This window comes from Vanacampus margaritifer, chromosome 12, assembly GCF_051991255.1.
Source record: "Vanacampus margaritifer isolate UIUO_Vmar chromosome 12, RoL_Vmar_1.0, whole genome shotgun sequence".
Lineage (NCBI taxonomy): Eukaryota > Metazoa > Chordata > Actinopteri > Syngnathiformes > Syngnathidae > Vanacampus > Vanacampus margaritifer.
In genome coordinates, this window is record NC_135443.1 from 11,791,880 (window position 1) to 11,810,450 (window position 18,571).

The window sequence follows — 18,571 nt, forward strand, 5'->3', positions numbered from 1 at the left end:
TCCCCCATCTCAGGGAAAATCTCTGCACACTTTCTTTAACCAGATCATTGGCTCGGATTATAACACAGAAAGGAGACTAATTTGTTAATCATAAATGAGATGCTAAAGACAAATGAACAGGTCAGTCTGAGGTCATTGACTCACCTATAGAAGACTTTTTGTGTGAAAAGCCACAGTTTAGCACTTAGCCTCACATAATCAGGTTGGAACAATGTACCACAGTGTAACATGTCATGACTGCTCTGAGCTGACTGTTATTCTTTAAGAAAGAGCCCATTCAACCACTTGCATGTAAGTAAATCTTATGCAAATACACACATTCACTCACACACGCTGGGTCATGCATCATATTTAAAATGGGCACTTATTACCCTACCGGGATTGGTCCATCCATCTATCCTTAATTTACATTGGAAACCTGTGATGAGCACAGGGGAAAAAAACGACCGTCCATTATTTTTTTCCAAATCTAAAATGTTGCCTTGAGGGAATTGGCAAGCTGTTGGAAAGTAGGATGATACACGACCTTTGCTATGTATGACTAACACTTGGCTTCTTAGGACCGTGTCAACAAGGTGTTTTATTGAATAGAACACACATGGCAACAAAAAACATAGCAATTTTGCTACATAGGTAAATAAGTCCAGAGGTCTAATTGGATTAGATTGACACACACACAAAAACATTACCCGATGCAATTAGCAGTCAGCCAGACACGCACAAAAACAAAATATGTATAAAACAGTTCTTTATTTCTAATAAACAAGAATACATGGGAATCTGTAGCATGTTTCTCATGGTTAGTGTTTGAAACAAGCTGCCGTTAATGACACAGAAAAAGATACTAACCTTCCAAATGAATTTGTAATCTGCGAGAAAACTATCCACACATCAGCTATATAGTCATCAACACAAGAGGAAAAGTCCACATAGAAAGGGGCACAATATGAAACATCAAACATGAAAACTTGTACAACTCAAAGGACACATACATTGTATGTGTTAATAATTTTTTTTGCTTGTCAGGACACACAAAAAAGCTAACTACAACATTCACAGATTCAGCAGTCTGTTTAAATACCTTATTTCTACAAAGTGAATTTACATTTTCCTTAAAGTACAAAGTGCAAATACTATGGTTTTCGTTGTTGCCGAATGGTGAGGGCGGAATGTCCGTGCGGAAGCGAGATCCTCCGGCGCTCTTTTAGCCTTGTTTCTTCGAGGATTGCTGATGACGGCAAAGATAAATCACATTAGTTTGGTGCATGCATTTTTTGTAACAAGATTTATTTTTACCTACTGTCCATTTTTTTTTGTCTTATCTGTCAACTCTCATATTTTTGTTTACTAATGAAATTATTATTATTTTTTTAAGAAAGTACACCCAAAAAAAGGCTTTAGTTTATATGTTATGTCAAGTGTTTCCACAATTGACACAATGGTTATGTAATATTCAGTGAAAAAGGCAATTAATAGAATGAGAATCAAACAATGCATTAGAACATTTTTTTTCCTGACCTAAGCTGTAAAAAACGCTTAGTGTTACCATATGTGGAAGGAATTGGGGGCAAGATGAATATAGTTGACTTACAAGTCTACTGGTAGATAAGCCTTCTCCTGTTTTAGCCCCTGTAAGACAAAGAGTGACAGGAACTTTAAATGGCATTTGTAAGGAGGAAATACTTCATGTCAAATCCTTCCGTCTACACAAAGTGCAAATTGACCTTTCCCTAACCTCCAATCCCCTTAGTTACTGTTGCTAGGCCTATAAAGGCTTATCGCAATGATTTACACGGTGGTATTTCTCAGCTCACCTTCTTCCTTGGTCACCCCCAAACAGCCCATCAGTTCTTGCAGGGACAGCGCTTTGTCGTTGCTGATGTCGCAATACTCCACAAACTTCTTGACACACTTCTTGGGTTTGGATTTCTTGCGCAGGAAGCGTTTGAAGGGCTTGATCTCCTTCTTTCCAATGTCACCGCTGGAGTTTTTATCCAGCTGACCAAAATACCAGTGGACCACCCTCTCCTCCAGTGTGTGGTTGGGGTCGGGCTCCACCACCCTAGAAGATAAAATTGTCAGACTGGTATCTAGCATCACGACTCAGCTTGTCAGTTGTAATGCAGTATTTAGTAAATATCTTTAGATTGGAATCTCTTAATGTTGAATGGCTTGAGGTAGTGCAACTCAAAATTTTGATAAAGGGAAATGTGCATCCATGCTGTCAAGATTTCTAACCAAGAAACGACAGTTAAAGAAGAGTTACTGCTCCTCTCACTGAGGAGTCGTTTTGGTAAAGTTGAGAGATTTTTTTTTTTTAGTAAGAGGGTTTGTGCTGAATAAGGAAACTTGAGAATGTAGTATTTTTTATTTTATTTTTTTAATTAGTGTGAGTTTTTTGGGCATATGTAAGAAGGTTTTTTTGGGTGATGTGTGAGAATTTTTTGTTGTGTGAGAGGGCTTTGGTGTGGTTTTAATGAGAGGGTTTGTGGTCAAGAAGTAAATTTAAGAGTGAGTTTTTTATTTGAGTGTGTGTGTTTTTTTGGCATTCGTAAGTTTTTTTGGTTGTGTGAGAGTTTTTGTTGTTGTGTGTGAAAGTGTTTTTGGTGTTGTTTCAGTAAGACGTCTGTGGTGAATAAGAAAACTTGTGACTTTAAGTGTGAGGTTTTTTTTAGCTTGTGTGAGTTTTTTGCTGTGTGTGAGAGGCATTTTGTTTAAGTAAGAGGGTTTGTGGAGACTAAGAAACGTTTTGAATGTGTGAGAGGTTTTTGTCTTGTATGTGTTAGGCTTTTTGGGTGTATGTTAATTTTTTGGGTGAGTGCAAAGTTTTTTGGGTTGTGTATGGGAGATTTTTAGTGCTGTTTTAGTAAGAGTGCTTTTGTTGAAAAAGAGAACCTTTTTTTATGCGTTAAAGGTTTTGTTGTTGTTGTGTGAGAGGCTTTTTAGTGAGCATGAGCGGTTTTTTTTGTATGTGCGAGAGGTAAAATTAATTTTTTTATTCATACGGCACCTCAAATGTGTGATGGTCCTCACATATGACATTTCGTGAGTTTGAACGGCAGCAGTATAAGAATATGGCGTTATGCGGTACAAGATGACATGCTCATTTACCGCCATACTTATAAATTTTTTAAATATATTTATAACCTAGAAGGGTTATATAACAATATTAATTGTAACTATGAATTTACTACGATGTCATTGGTTAGTGATAGATTTTGGCATGTTCCAATGTACGTACAAATTCGGGTTATGTCACCGAGCACCATCTGTATAAGGTAATAAAAGTTTTAGTTAGTATCTATTTAAATAAGTAACATCATGACCATACATACTTTCCGGCGGATGCTGGGTCGGTGACGGCGTGAACCATGTCTGTCGACAGCGCATCAAGAACACTTGTCAGAAACTCAGTTTTCTTTGCACCGGGACAGCCTGGAAAACAAGGCAACAGGATTAAGTGTGCAAGCTTGCAATTCATGCTTACAAACACAGAAACTGATCCCCCTCGTCAACAACATCCGAGTGAGGAATGTTGCCATCATAGGTGGCCTAATAAATGCTTGGGGAGGGACGTCATGTAGCAGGCGGTGTGGTTTTAGCGTGTAAGACAGCAGAGGGGAAAATAAACACAAACACATCTCTCACAGTTGTCTTTAGGTCCTTCTCATAAAGTGTCAGACCGCCCCTCATCTGGAGGAGGAAGAGGATACCTGCCAATCATTCAAGAGGCCCCTGAGTGGTTTTGACAGCTGGACACTGAAGATGTTTCGAAACATTGTATGTGTAGGTCCACCTGAGACATCAGTAGACCAAGCACTGACGGACATACTAATGTTGCAAATCGGAATCATGTCAAATATCAGCTAAGAAGAAACTCACATTCTAGTCCACAAATGTAAGGACAATATTAACTGAAGAAAAACGGGAACAATTCAAGTTGGCCTGGGGTGACATGACCCTAATAATAGTAATTGTCTGTTTGGCCATATAGTTTTAAGAGTGAGACATATACGTTTTTGTGGAAGAGCTGAAGGCTACAGAGGTCTGAAAAATTCTTGGATTCTTCTTCCGACTCTCCTCTTTCTCACAGCCCGACTCCCCTCTGCTTTTCCCCTGCTACTCTTTTTACGGCTCAGGCCTGGGGGGCCAGATTCTCTCGCATTGGAGATAATAGCATGCTTTGGTCCTCTATAACAGGTGGCGACTCAGCACCACGCCTCCGCTCCACCTCTCCTAAATAGTGCGGATCCTTAGTCCTAGATGGATTGTACACAGCAAATCGGTCAGTTTTAGATTAACAGTGTTCAATCAAATATGAAGTAAGCAGTGTTTTTTTTACACTGATAAAAAGTTACACTGTCAGAGTAAATTTCCTTCAGTGATGGGGTGGATGTTGGGTGTAACCTGAATAGCACTACCTTGAGTGTTAAATTGACCACACCCTCATTTCCGGTGAAGGAGAAACTTTGCAATTTTCCAGCGCGCTGTCGACATTTCAATAGTGATACATCCAGTTGCTGTCGTTGATGGGGCGGCGTGGTTGAGTGGGTTCGATCCCTGGCAGTGTGACTATGTCTAAGTACACTTTTAAAACGGGTGGGTCAAAAATAACCCAACAATGGGTAAAAAATGGACCGAGCCTCTACTTGGGTCAAGAAGTAGGTCTTTTAGTGTAAAACAACTTATAAATATTGGTCAGATCCTTTACTTGGGTCAAAAAATCAATTTGTCATTTTGTATAAAATAACCCAGAAAGTTGGGTCAAATTGACCCATAAAGTGGATCAGTCAATTTCTGATCCATAATTGGGTTACTTTTGACCCAACTGTTTTTAGAGTGTATCCTTGAGAAAGACACTGAACCCACAGTTGGTCCTGATGCTGTATCATCAGTAGTTCAAATTTAAAGCGTTTTGAGGGCCTTGTAAGGACGAAAAACGCTATATAAATGAAGTGCGTAAAGAGTAATTTGAGTTAAAATGTTAACACTGACACTAATACAATACACTCATAAGTGTTAAGACACCAGAGTTAAATGCACACTCTAAAAACAGTTGGGTCAAAAATAATCAAACTATGGGTCAAAAAATGGACTGATCCTCTACTTGGGTCAACTTGACCCAAGTTTTTGGGTTGTTTTATACAAAATGACCCACTTTTTTGACCCAAGTAAAGCATCTGACCAACATTTATGAGTTGTTTTACACTAAAAGACCCATTTCGTGACTCAAATTGACCCAAGTAGAGGATTGATCCATTTTTGATCCAAAATTGGGTTACTTTTTACCCAACTGTTTTTAGAGTGTAGTTTGGCGAAATTAAATGTTTAACACTACTGTAGAGTACTTTCAACACCACTCAGTGTTTACCAGCATCGATTTTTAACACCATACAGTGTTGGAGTAACACTGGTTAAATGTGAAGGCAACACTTTGAAAAGGATCAGAATTACACTCATTGGTGTGAACACATATAAACACTTTTGTAGTGTTAGATTTAACACTCTCAGTGTTAATTTAACACTGGCGATTTTGCTGTGTACACATGTTCAAACTGTTCTGTGCTCTTAACACAGTCAGCATATTTGCATTCAGGGTTTAGGGTTCAGTAAATCGGTCTCAAGGGTTTGGCGGAGGTCAAGACGCACACCTGACTTATATGATTCGCGATGATATGTCCCGCTTGGCCATCATTGGCTGCAGGTGGTCACACTACATTGCTTGGTTATTTGTGGTGCAGGGAATTTGGTGAGCTCAGTAGTCGACTTTTGACTGTTGTGATGGTACGTTGTGTGATTTATTTTTTTAATTCTAATTAATGAAAACTATACGAATATGTGTAAAATGAATTCACATGTATAGTATATGCACCATTATTGAAAGAGGTAAGATTTGTGGCTAAGCTTTACTTTGCATTGCTGCCGAAATAAAGTGCAGATCATTATTTAGGCTCTGCTTCTATCGGCAGCAGATGTTTGGCTACCATTACCTAAGCAGCTGTCTTTCAAATCAAATCTGAGTTTGTTTTTATGATTGTACCTTAATGCCCATGTTTGACAGTTCAAGTCACGAACGCATCAAATCGTAAGATTATTTCCTGCGTCTGTTCCAATGCTTCCATTTATCAAGCTGCTGCGTGCTGCGAAAGCTTGGCCAATAAGTGCATGTGTGTGCCCGTGTGTTGCTTTCAATGAGAAGCAATGTTATTTTATGGAACCACATGGGGCACAGCCCTGTCAGCACTCACATCAGCAGCTCCCAGTGCTTGCCCAAAAAGTATCCCATGATCCCACTGTGGAGAGAAAGAAAGTCAAATACGCTACTTTCCACTCTGACTCCTTTCAGGGCAAGTGGCTCCTTTTTCGCATCTCGCCCCATAAAGCTTTCAACACCAGCGCTTCGACAGCAAGTGGACTGAAGTGATGTGAAGGCAACATTTGTAATTATGCCTGATTTATACAGTAACCGGCTTTACAGCCACTGACGCAAGAGCTCATAAAGAAAATAAGATGCTTTTGAAAAAAAAAAATATATTTTTTCATTGCCCAGGTGTAATTCAAAATGGGAGCAGGTTCTCTGTTTCGCAACATTTCACACACACATCAACAAAGATGTTTGCTGACGTATGCAGTGTTCATCTATGACAGCCCGTAACACTTTTTGGCAACACAAGTCATGTGTGAGCAGAGCCAGACTTGCTGTGCTGCTCAAATGCAGCACCTGTGACCGGTGTGCTCGTCTGGTCTGGAGCACGGCTGCATAAACACTCGGACTGGAGAAGAACAGTAGAAGCTCTGTGCATTAGCTTCTGGATTATTAACATGTTTACCAAACTACCACAAAAAAAAAAAAAAAAGCTTTCACAGTGCCAAGCGCCTTAAACTATGATTTGGTTGTATGCACCTGAAAGCTATAATTGCTATACTTTGTCTGCAATTTGTTGGTGATGTACAATTAAATGCAACAACATGCATTTCAATTTATGGGAAGGGTAATGGAATCTGGCCAAACATTACAAATAACGATTGCAAGTGGATGAGTGATAATATTTATGCACAAATCCATCAGTGAGACAGCCCACACCCACTATAAACACTATATACACTTTCAAACAACTTTTTATGTAAATTTGCACACACCCTTTACTGTATCTAATTAATGTATAGCATAACACTTGTAGTGCTGTCAAGTAATTTATTTTTTTTTAAAGCCTAATTAATCACAGTTTTCCATAATTTATTGTAGTTAATCACATTTTTCTACTATTTTCTATGAAGCTTGTAACAGATAATTATTTGAGTAAACTCTTGGAAGTAGTGCAAAACGGTCAAATGAAAAGAATAATTAGATTCAAATGTTCTAATAGGGTTAGGCCCCCCGCGACCCTTGTGAGGACAAGCGGTTAAGAAAATGCATGGATGGATGGATGCTCTTTTCAGTCTGTCATGATCTGTCTGTGTCTCGTCAAGCCTTATCAAGTCCACCTGTGTTTGCCTGCCTTTCCTTGTGTGTCAACCAATCAGTGCCCTCAGCCACTTGTGTCTTCCCCAGGTGTGTCTCGGTATGTCAATTAGTGTTTGTGTATTTATGCTGCATTCGAGGATGGTCGGAAGTCGGCTTTTCCCAGTTTCGACCTGAAATCGTTTGAGGTGAAAGTAACAACCAAAATGGTGGATAGTGATAAATAGTTTTTTATTTTGGTCCTCAAAACTCATTTTGACCTCTAGAAAACTTTTGCTTCATTTATTGTATTTATGTATTTCATTAGCATTATGTATTTCATTAGCATTCCCTACAGTTCGGTAGTTCACTGTATAATTTCATGCATAGAGATAGCGGCATACTGTCACGTACGTTGTGTTACGTGAAGTTATGTAGAATATTTATGAATGAAGAAAGCCATCTTGTTGTATACTCGAGTAAATTGTGTTTTACCATTCACGTGTTTCTATAGTGGTTGCCATTGTAGAGTGACGTCACGTTGAAGTCGGGGCCCTTTTTTCCCCCCGACTTTGCAAGTGCGATTTCCGAGTTCAAGGGGGCGTTCCCGTACACACTTCCTGGTTTGAGGTTGGAAAAGTCCGACTTCTCACTTTCCTCAAATGCACCATTAGTCTCTGGTTTCCTGTCTGTTCTTGTCGATCCATTGTTGTTCATGTCTCCCATGTCCTGCTGTACTTAAGTCAAGTCAACTCTCTCTTTGTTTTTTTTCCCATTCTGGACTTTGTTGTTTTTGTTTTGCCGGTCAGTACAATTTTTACTACCATGTTTTTGTTGGATTAAAGAAAACCCCTTTTTGGACTCATCCTCTGCCTCCTCGCTCTGCTTCCTGCATTTGGGTCCACCTTCCCTCAACCTCACTTTGCAAACCTGACACCTTGAATGTAAAATACAGCTGCTGAAAAAAAAAAATCCGTAGGCTAGTCTGTAAAGAGTTAGCTAACCCTAACCCCAACCCTAACACTTCCACCTAACTAACCATATTGTCCAAGCTTGGCTGCACACATGAGCAGAGTAATAGGCCGCCTCAGAAGTAAATAAAATTGCGTTAACTGAGTTCAATTTTTATTTAAATAATTTAAATACCGGGCAGCACGGTGGCTGACTGGTTAGCACGTCCGCCTCCCAGTGCAGAGGACGTGAGATCGAGTCCGGGCTTCGGCCTTCCTGGGTGGAGTTTGCATGTTCTCCCCGTGCTTGCGTGGGTTTTCACCGGGTACTCCGGTTTCCTCCCACATTCCAAAAACATGCATGGCAGGTTAATTGAACACTCCAAATTGTCCCTAGGTGTGAATGTGAGTGTGGTTGTTTGTCTCTGTGTGCCCTGCGATTGGCTGGCAACCAGTTCAGGGTGTACCCCGCCTACTGCCCGAAGCCAGCTGGGATAGGCTCCAGCACCCCCGCGACCCTAGTGAGGAAAAGCGGCCAAGAAAATGGATGGATGGAATTTAAATACCAACATGAATGCCCTTGACTTACACAGTACAGTCAAACCGAAGTTCCCTGAGTCAGAAATCTAAAGGGTTTCAAAGATGTATCTTAAAATGGAGGTATAAAACCCCCTAACCCCATTTTTCAAACTTTGCAAGTAAGCCACCCTGATAACTTGCCCAAGCCCCATCCTCACCTTTAATTGCATTATCTATCGTCAGGCTTGCCTATTCCTTACATCCCATGATCCATTACCTCCAAATCTCTCCCCTGCTGCTTCTCCTCATCTCCTATCTACCCTCATGCCGCTATCCTCCATCTCCACATGTCAGCGGAGATGGATCCCCACCGATCCGTCTCTGTCTCCTGGCTAACTGACCATGGAAGGGCAGTATCTGGCAATCCTCAAGTCTTTATCAAGTCCTTCCTTGACCAACACTGCTAATGATATCAGCAAACACATACACTTCCATTGTTATCACAACCTTGGAAGGGTGGCAGCAGTTGGAGGCCAGTGGCTGAAAAACTTCCCCATCTGGTCTGAGCAGAGAGGAAAAACAGAAATGGATTCCATCCATCCGTCCGCCTGTGAGACATACCTTGAAGATGTCTGCTTCTGTAATGGTCCTTTGGTTTGGTTGGATGGGCCCTCGCGTTGCCATCACACTTTGGCTGCTCGTACCTTGGGCAAAAGAAACAGGTTCATCATTTCATGTCACTCAGTGTGCATTGGATTACAGAGAGACTTTGCAACAGTGTAATTTGCTATAAATCGATGAGATTAAAATAGTTGTGGAAAAGTGGAGGACCTGACACACGTCCGAAATGGGGGGATGATTTAGGGTCTGGTATGAGGACAGTAAAGTGTGACAAGGAGAAATTTAGAGGGAGAGAGGCAGACAGGGAGCGTGGGACAGAAGGAAGCTTTCACAGCTTCTCCTCGGAGAGCCAGAGACCCACTCAGGCTGCTCTGCAAGTGGGCCAAAAGCCGGCCTGGGACAAGTCAAGAGAAGTGTCACAATCCATACTTCCGCGTGTGCTAATGTGCTCTCTGGCTCTTTGCCTGGATCCGTCTTCATCTGATAACAAGCCATGTGTACCAGTACCAAGTGCTCCAATGCCACACACTGCCAGTCACCTAAGTGCAAGATGTTGTTTTTTATTCATCACTGTTTGTTTGTTTGTTGGTCCAAGTTAGTTAAACTACACAACAAAATACCACAAAACTTTGTGGAGGAGCGACTTGCTGTCGAGTGAAAATGACATCACACTTGCTCAGAAAACAGGTGAGCTGTGATTGGTCGTTGCCTGAGCAACTGTGATGTTATCTTGAGTCGACAGCAAGTGGCAAAATAAGATGGATAAAAAAATGGGTGAATTTTGCTGCATAACTCATATTCCACAAATGTAATATTAATCAGAATATAAATTAGTAAGGTCAAATATAACATTATTGTCAATAAATGTTTAAGGTTGACTTTCATCTTTAAAATCAAAGTTTTTTGGGGCAGAAGTAATGGGGAAAAAAAAGAAAATGGTAGTTTCGTTATTTTTTTGTTTTTTGGTCTTGTCCTCCAAAAGTCATAGTCTTGTCTCTGTCTCGATACTCTCTTTTCTTGATAATGTCATTGGTCTCTGTTGGTATGATCTACAACACTATGATTTCAACACAGTCAAATGTGTTTTCCCTTGTTTCTATAATGTACAGCGTTTGTTTTTTAACCACACACAAATAAAAATTGGATAAGTATAGCTTCGTTCTGGGGCTGGAACACATTAAATTCATTTCTATTCATTTCAATGAGAAAGAGTAACTTAGTCACAGAACATATTAGTTCCACTGTACAGCATATCCTAAACAAAGTTCAAGTCATAAGAATAGTTTTGTAAAGAAAGCGGTTGAGACTAGGTGAAGGAATTAGAAATGGTCAGGATTAAATCAGTTCACAAAGATGAGCTCAGTAGTAGCCAGTCAATCCGTTTTAAGGCAGTCTGTCCTACCTGGTGGAGGTCCCAGGTATGGGCCGTCCAGTGTCCACCAGGACACACCAGCAATAGCCAGTAGAGGGATGGCACTGGACTGGCTTGTACAATCCCCCTTGGCCACAATCCGGAACAAATACAGCATCATTCTTGTGCTGTTTTGCTTCGTCTTGAGCAGACTGTTGTTCCTGGTCACACGATGAGGCTGGCGAGCCAGATCACAGAGGCATTATTGTCACATAAACACATTTTCATGTAATTGCAGGTTCACTTGGACGCAAAGGGTTGTTTTAAGTATGAACTTAGTCTTAAACCTAACCACATCTGTTTGACACAATTTTAAACATAATGTGACAAAGTCAAACATAGAGTAGATAGCTTTCTCAGCTATTGGTGGGGAGAGACAGTAGAAGTTGAGGCACTGGAAGAAAAGCAGTGGTGGATGAGTGCTGAGACGCAGGGTGTGTAGACTGCTATATCAGCCCCCTGTGGCACTGTTTACGGACATTAACGGGCTAATGACACACGAGCACAGCACCCCATGCCACAAGTTAAGTAAATATTTAAAAACTCAGCCATCCTCCATGGATGTATATGACAGAGAGAGAGGGGAACACACAAGACAAACACGACAGGGCCTTCGCCTTCACACACCCACACATATTGACACCCTACTGCAGTGTACTGTACAGCCGCCGCAGAGATATTTATTTACATGTTCACAATTCCCAGAGAAAATGGAGTGCTTCACTGTGTTTTATTCCTTCCTACAGAAAAATCTCACCAAGAAAAAATATGTGCTTCTTGCAAAGCCCCAGCAGGATCTAATCTATTGTGTAGATATCCAAGGAACATTTAGCGTTAGAACTCACGGATGCAAGCTGATCCCTTCTGGCTAAGAGGGCTTTTTTCTGATTCGTTCAAGGATCGGAAACAACTGCAGGATTATGGATATCTCTTTTCTTTGTTTATTTTAATAAGAAATCTTTGCACACGCAAAAGAGACTGAATGAAACGCCTCCCTGCTTTTCTTAAAGGAGTCTCCTCGCTTCACTACCTCCATATGGGCTCTCTTTGTTGAGCTGCTTTTCCTTCGTTCCCCACTCAATACCCCAAAGAGTGCATGTTAATCAAAACCATCATTCTAGCATTTCTCATGCTCTTTTTGTATTATTATTATTGGTTTTAAATTATGCTAATGGGATTCATACACAAATGCACTCATGCATGCTGGCTTTTCAGCCGAGATGAATGTTTTATGCAGGAAGAAACACAAATCCCCAAAGAGCCAAGGGTAACTGATCTGTGTGTTGAGATCAACGTGCAACGTGAGTCAAAGAACAGCACGGATCAAGCCAAAAGAATAGCAGATCCCGTGTTTGTGCCATGTGCTGATAATTACGAATAGTCTGCAACAAAAAGAACCACAGTGAACCAGATCCCCGAAGCATCATTACGCCCAACACCAAGATGTACTGTACTGGTCCCCCCCCCCCCCCCCCCCGACCCTCATCTGTACTGAGGAGTAGCCACAAACCATGATTGCTCTCTAAGGTCTGCAGGAAAACACAAAGCCTGCTTTCAGTTGATGTCTGCAAACACCCAATCATCATGAAAAAAAGTTCAAACTCACATGGAGCTCTGGTTCTATTGTTCTGCCGGCTGCGGACCTGCTCCGTCCACAGAGTGGGGTACTGTGAAATGATGTCTGAAAGAAATCACCATGACAGCTTTATTAGCATCAATTGAAAACACAGTCATATATCATCTGAGCCAAATGCGGTGCTTCCAAAACTCACAGACTGTAAAAATCACACCAAGGTTGTCAGATCTCAAATCGCAAATGTCAACTGTATTTGACAGATATGGCTTGGGAAAAGGGAAAATCTGGGCTAAGTAACCTATGGACTGTGTCTGTGAGTGCCATTAAGCCATTAGATGATCACATCATTAGAAAATGACACTTTCTTCAGAAAATAAGAACTTAAAATAACTCAAATACAATTTTGGGATTGTAGAAGTTAAAATGTCACACAGTAGTTCCTCTGCTACTGATTAGTTTTTTTATCTGGAAATTCCCACATCCAGCAATAAAAATAAGAATAATGTCAACTATAATTAATGCGCATTCGCTATATCATGATACTGTGGTCACAGCTGCCAACATTTAAAGTGGGAGTCAACCCAAAAATGTTTTTTTACAATATGTTCTATGCAGCTCCACTAGTCTAAACCCGGCAATCTGATTAATATTGCATTTGTGGGATATGAATTAAGCGGCAAAATCCAACTGTTTTTTATCCATTTTGCCACTTACTGTCGACTAAAAATGACATCACAGTTGCTCAGGGCTCAGATGACGACCAATCACAGCTCACCTGTTTTTTGGGTGTAGTCATCATGTGACATTCGCAAGCTGATAAAGGGGCAAATTGATTAAATGGATTAAAATGCAAAATCCACTCATTTTTATCCATCTCAGGGGGCAGCAATTTTTCCACTTGTTGTCGACTGAAAATGACATCACAGTTGCTCAGGGCTCAGCAATGCTCAGTGATGCTCACCAATCACGACTCATCTTGCGAATGTCACATGACCAAACTCAGTAAACTGGTGAGCCCTGATTGGTGGTTACCTCAGCTTTGTGCAACTGTGATGTCATTTTCAGTCGACAGTAAGTGGCAAAATGGCCGCCTCCTGAGATTGGCGGGGGGGGGGGGGGGCAGTTATTTGTTACTGCTAAGTTTATGTTCCCTTCAGAGTCTTTAATTATGATACAAGAGAAAACCCACTCAATCAAATGTGCAAACTCCACACAGGAGGGCCTGAGGCCATCTTCCATCAATTCATCTATTTTCAAGATTTGTTTATGATGGCTGATGAACGAGTGGATAGAAAGAGACTCACCTTCTTCATCTCCAGGGGGTTGTGGATCCACCACTAAGCCAGTCTCATCTGCATTCAGAATGGAGAATATTTGCAAAGAGACTACAATTACAAGCGTAAACTAGATCAAAATGATACATCATTTTTGTAAGATTTGCACGTTGCCCAGTTAAGAAGGGTGGAGGCAGATTTTAAGGTGAAAGAAAAGAGAGTATGAGAGAAGGGAAGTTTCAGTGAGGGAAGTCAGGAAGATAGTGGTCATATACTCCCATGGGACATAACAATTATAATGAACGAACATAACGTCTCCAGTTGTCCTCGCTGTGCTTTTTATTCCAAGCATAAATAAAGGTGGAAGAGACACAAGTGTCGACGAATGCAGTGGCCAACTTTGAGACAAAACAATGAACTGTGAGAGAATTCAGCTCAATGTTTGTTTGGTGCGTGTTTGTTTGATTTGCGGTAAGAAGAGGACGGGGACGGAGGTTTGGAGTCTCTCGGGGTGAAGCCAAGGCCGTAGGTGTGGTTAACCTCACTGCGGGTCACTCATTCTCCGAAAGTCAAGCTGTTGGTGCGTGAGTCGGGACAAATCAAATGGGTGGCTCCACAAACAAGGATTAAAGGTCAATGACTTTCTTTAAACAATGTATTCTTCCATTGAATGTGCCTTTGTTATACCAGCCATTCATCTTCTTAATTGGTGGATAAAACGACATAGTTGTGAGTTGCAGCATTAGAAAGAGATTGAAATCCCATCTGAAAAAGTGCATTTATGATTTGGATTTATGATGGAGCCATTAATGACCTATCTTTACTTTGCTGCCTTTTACATGACTGCAACACCTCTTTCCGCATCTGCCAGGAAACCCCTGAGCAATTTGTGGTCTTACAGCATTAGATTTACTGCTTTTTGCCAGTCATAAGCTGCAGATGTTTCCAGCATGTGAATGAATTTGTCAAGTTAAGCCCCAGAGAAAGGTTGGTTTGGTAAAGCATTTTGTGTTTTAATGATGCTTCAATGTCTTGACAATTAAAGTACTTGAGGAATGCAGGATGACGATATTGTTGCAATTACTGCTATTTTCAGTACTGTAGACACACCACAAATTCACACAGACTCCCCTAACTCATTTCCCCCATCGCTCACGATCATCTCCTACCTCAAATTTTGCATTCCCCATTCATGTAAATATAATTAGACGGCCACCATACCAAAGCGACAATTACAACCCCTTCAACAATTACATGCACACTTTGTTGCACTGAGATCGGCGCAGTCAAGCATGCCAATCCAAACATGCACTGACACACGCAATAAAACCGTGAATCTATTGCAAACCCTTAAATTTCACATTTTCAAAATCATTTAATTCATCTGTTACACAGATGAAACTACAAAAGTGGAGCGCAAGATATTTTGGAGGGTAGCTGGAAGGAAAACTTGTGGTTTGCTGGAGAATACTTGACGTTGAAAGTTCAATTAGGGTGAAGAATAACAACAAAGTGTTAACATTTTGTAGCTGAAAAAAGTGCTTATCAAATCATCAATTAGGGTTGTTGAGACGACAGGTTAAATCAACATCATGTTTGAGCATAATAATAATTTTAAAAATCATCATCAACCTTGTCTCAAAACATGTCTGCTTAAACGTTTCACTCAGTTAACAGACTTATTTTATAACAGCCTTCAGGCCCTTACAGATTGATAAAGCAGCGGCAAGCCTTGACAGGATACCCTCGCTGCACGACACAGATACAGGCCAACAGACACATGCACATACATGTTTTCAAAGGTACACACACGCGCATTGACACACAAAGTACATATAGCGTGTACTGTAAAATACGGCCGATTCAGTGCTCTGGTTTATAAACGGCACAAATTACACATATTGTGATGCACTCGCTGCTGTGCAATCCTTAGCCTGATGGTGGCAGTAGTGTGACACAGATAGAGTTGATTGATGATATTAAGAAGAAGAAGTCAGCAAACTAAGCTAAAGGCAAACACGAATCCCAGCAGTTCGAATTGTTCACTCACAACAAAAAATATACAGTACCCACTATTATAGGGATTGTGCCCTGTCGCCAATAGTGGAAAAAAAGTTAGTAGGCTAATTGAGACCCATTCCTTTAAACTTTTTAGAATTGCCTTTACTAATAGTTTTAACTGTATACAGTACATACCACAAATGGCTATAGAAAGACAGTTCAAAGTGACTATACCTCTGAGTATTGATAGACGTTCTGTGCTTATGTGTTACTGCCATCTTTATGCTTAAGTTGCAGCTGTTTGATGGTTCAAAATGGCAGCTAATATGCCCATTTCTGTTGGCCTGTCTGGTCTCTCACAGTGTATGTTAGGCTTTAAGATAGCAGACCTATGTTACGCTACGCACTGAAGTCAAGTCAAAAAATGTTCTTTACAATATGCTCTATGCACCCCACTAGACTAAACACGGTATTGTGATTAATATTTTGTTTTGCGGAACTGGAACATGAATTAAGCACAAAAAAATAATAAAAAATCAACCCGTCACATAATCAAACTCAGCCTTTTATTATTATTATTATTATTTTTTTTAAAGGTCTGTTTAGTCTATGAGCCTTTCTGGTTGTTACCTGAGTACTTCGGCACTGTGATGCCATTTTCAGTCGACAGCAAGTGGCAGTACAAAAACAAAATGGCATCCGCCTGAGATAAATAAAAACAGGTGGACTTTTCTGCTTCATATTCCACAATCACAATGTTAATCCGAATACCATGTTTAGACTAGTTAGGGCAACATTAAACACATTATTGTAAAGAAAATCTTTGACTTGACTTCCATTTTAAACAAGTCTACTAGTGCCATACAAAATATTATTATTTTCAACCAAAGCAATAAATTGTGTTTATGGCATGATGATCAGATCAGTTCTAAATACCAATCAGACTATTTTAATCTGTGTGTACTTGATTGAAAAAGAAAAAAGAAAAAAGAACAGTGACCACTTCACAGTGAATCTAATATAAAAAATCATGAACATTAAATGTGTTTTTGGTGAGTTAAAGAGAAGCTAATAACAGACTAAAACGTGATCGGCTCCAGGGATTGTAGAAATCTGAAAATAAGGTGCAACTTTATTTAAATAGGGGTTAATGCTGGGGTAAATACAACAATGACTTGACAATGTCTTAAATGGATTTCTCACCTTTTCCAGGCTCTCTTGTGGTTGCTCGCTCTTGTTTTGACCCTAAAAAGAAAAACCTTGGATTTAATTAAATAGCCCAAACACTCTTCATAATGTCATCACTTATGACATATTGTATAGGCTACTATACTTACTTGTTTTTATTAGATAAGAATATTTTTTCTTAGTAGGAAACATGCTAACACAATAACTGAATCACTGTAAAAAGATAAAAAATAAACATTGTCTTGCAATTGCATGTGAACAAACAAAAGTTCCTTATCTTTTGGCAAAAAATAACAAATAATTAGTAGGTCAAATGGCATAAAGCATTTCAAAACTGCACTGACGCCTTGACTTTGTAAGCTGGCCTTCTCTTTTTGGCCGGATGAGTTGTGCCCACCTTGGCATCGAGGCTTTTTATTGGCCACAGCTGAGCCACTGATTGGCCGGCCATTGGGAGTGACGCACCAACAGTATCCGGTGTAGCTGTGACATTGTACCTGTAAACACAGAAATAGCACTGGCATTAGAGTGATACTGGCTTGTACATTCACATTTACAGTGGGTTTAATAAAGCTGCGCAGCCAATTCCTCACATCCCAAAGTTAACATTGATTTTAGTTACCTCACTGTATGTGCCATCGGGGTTGCATACTGGCACAAAGACCTGAGGGAAAAGCTTCTTGGCTTGCTGCTCTGTGTACTTCTTCTCTGCTACGCATCTGGACGTATCTGAGGAAAACCACATTTCACCACAATCATGACACATCACAGAGGGAGAGCGATGATACGACCCACAGCTCGATGACTTTCTTATGCTGCGCAGCTGCAGGCCCAGTATTTTCAAAAAGTCAACATGCTGACTCGCATGCATGATGATGAAACAAAAAAAAAAAAAACGAAACGTAGGGGGCTAAAAGAAGGGGGACTACTAATTCAAGACATTTCGGAAGCAGCATATCAGACGCTTGTGTGGCTGGGAATAGAACCAACACTTCTTTTAGTCTTATTAGGAGCACGCCAGGCTGGTCTGCAAGGTGCCTGGTGGTAAAGCCATTACGGAAGGAGACGTCTTGTGCTGCTTTCTGCAGAGCATTCCAGTCAATGGAGAAAAGGGCTGACGATGCACAAGGCAAACCTAAACCTTCCTCCGTCTGCCTCTCGCCATCTCATCATGTACTCAATTCAAGGGTTGTAAATAGAAATGTGCATCTGCGAGCGTTCACTTGTTAAGGAGCCTCACCCCAAATTATATCAATTACAACAATGACAAACATGATCCTATAATGGCGTATAGTCAAATGAGCTGGGAAGTCATAGAGTAACTTAACTTAGTAGAAAAAGAAATGATGGCGGGGTTAAATTTGGCCCTATAGTGGGTTGAAATAAACAAGATATGAATAATTTATTATGTTTTCTGTGATTGGCTAGTGACTAGTCCAGATTGTACCCTGCCACTTACACCTGGGTAACCTGGGACAGGCTACAGCATATGGATGGATGGGTCATACTGCTTGCAAACATCTAATACATATTATAATGCTTCATGAAATGAAAACTAACTGAAATTACATCTTGCATTTATAAAATTAA

The 18,571-nt window shown here is 40.4% G+C and overlaps 1 protein-coding gene across 1 annotated transcript in view; it reads right to left on the reverse strand.

Moving 5' to 3' along the window:
* Positions 1-730: 730 nt before the first annotated feature.
* The window catches only part of smoc2 (SPARC related modular calcium binding 2), a 32,936-nt gene continuing 15,095 nt past the window's right edge, over positions 731-18,571 (reverse strand). Inside the window, exons 4-14 of the mRNA XM_077582277.1 lie at positions 17,604-17,710; positions 17,379-17,478; positions 16,997-17,038; positions 13,823-13,870; positions 12,549-12,623; positions 10,934-11,120; positions 9,532-9,614; positions 3,336-3,435; positions 1,815-2,062; positions 1,592-1,629; positions 731-1,228 (exon numbers count right to left, since the gene is read on the reverse strand). Of these exons, the coding sequence (XP_077438403.1) occupies positions 1,205-1,228; positions 1,592-1,629; positions 1,815-2,062; positions 3,336-3,435; positions 9,532-9,614; positions 10,934-11,120; positions 12,549-12,623; positions 13,823-13,870; positions 16,997-17,038; positions 17,379-17,478; positions 17,604-17,710 (1,052 nt within the window). The 3' untranslated portion in view covers positions 731-1,204. The remainder of the gene's footprint in view (positions 1,229-1,591; positions 1,630-1,814; positions 2,063-3,335; positions 3,436-9,531; positions 9,615-10,933; positions 11,121-12,548; positions 12,624-13,822; positions 13,871-16,996; positions 17,039-17,378; positions 17,479-17,603; positions 17,711-18,571) is intronic.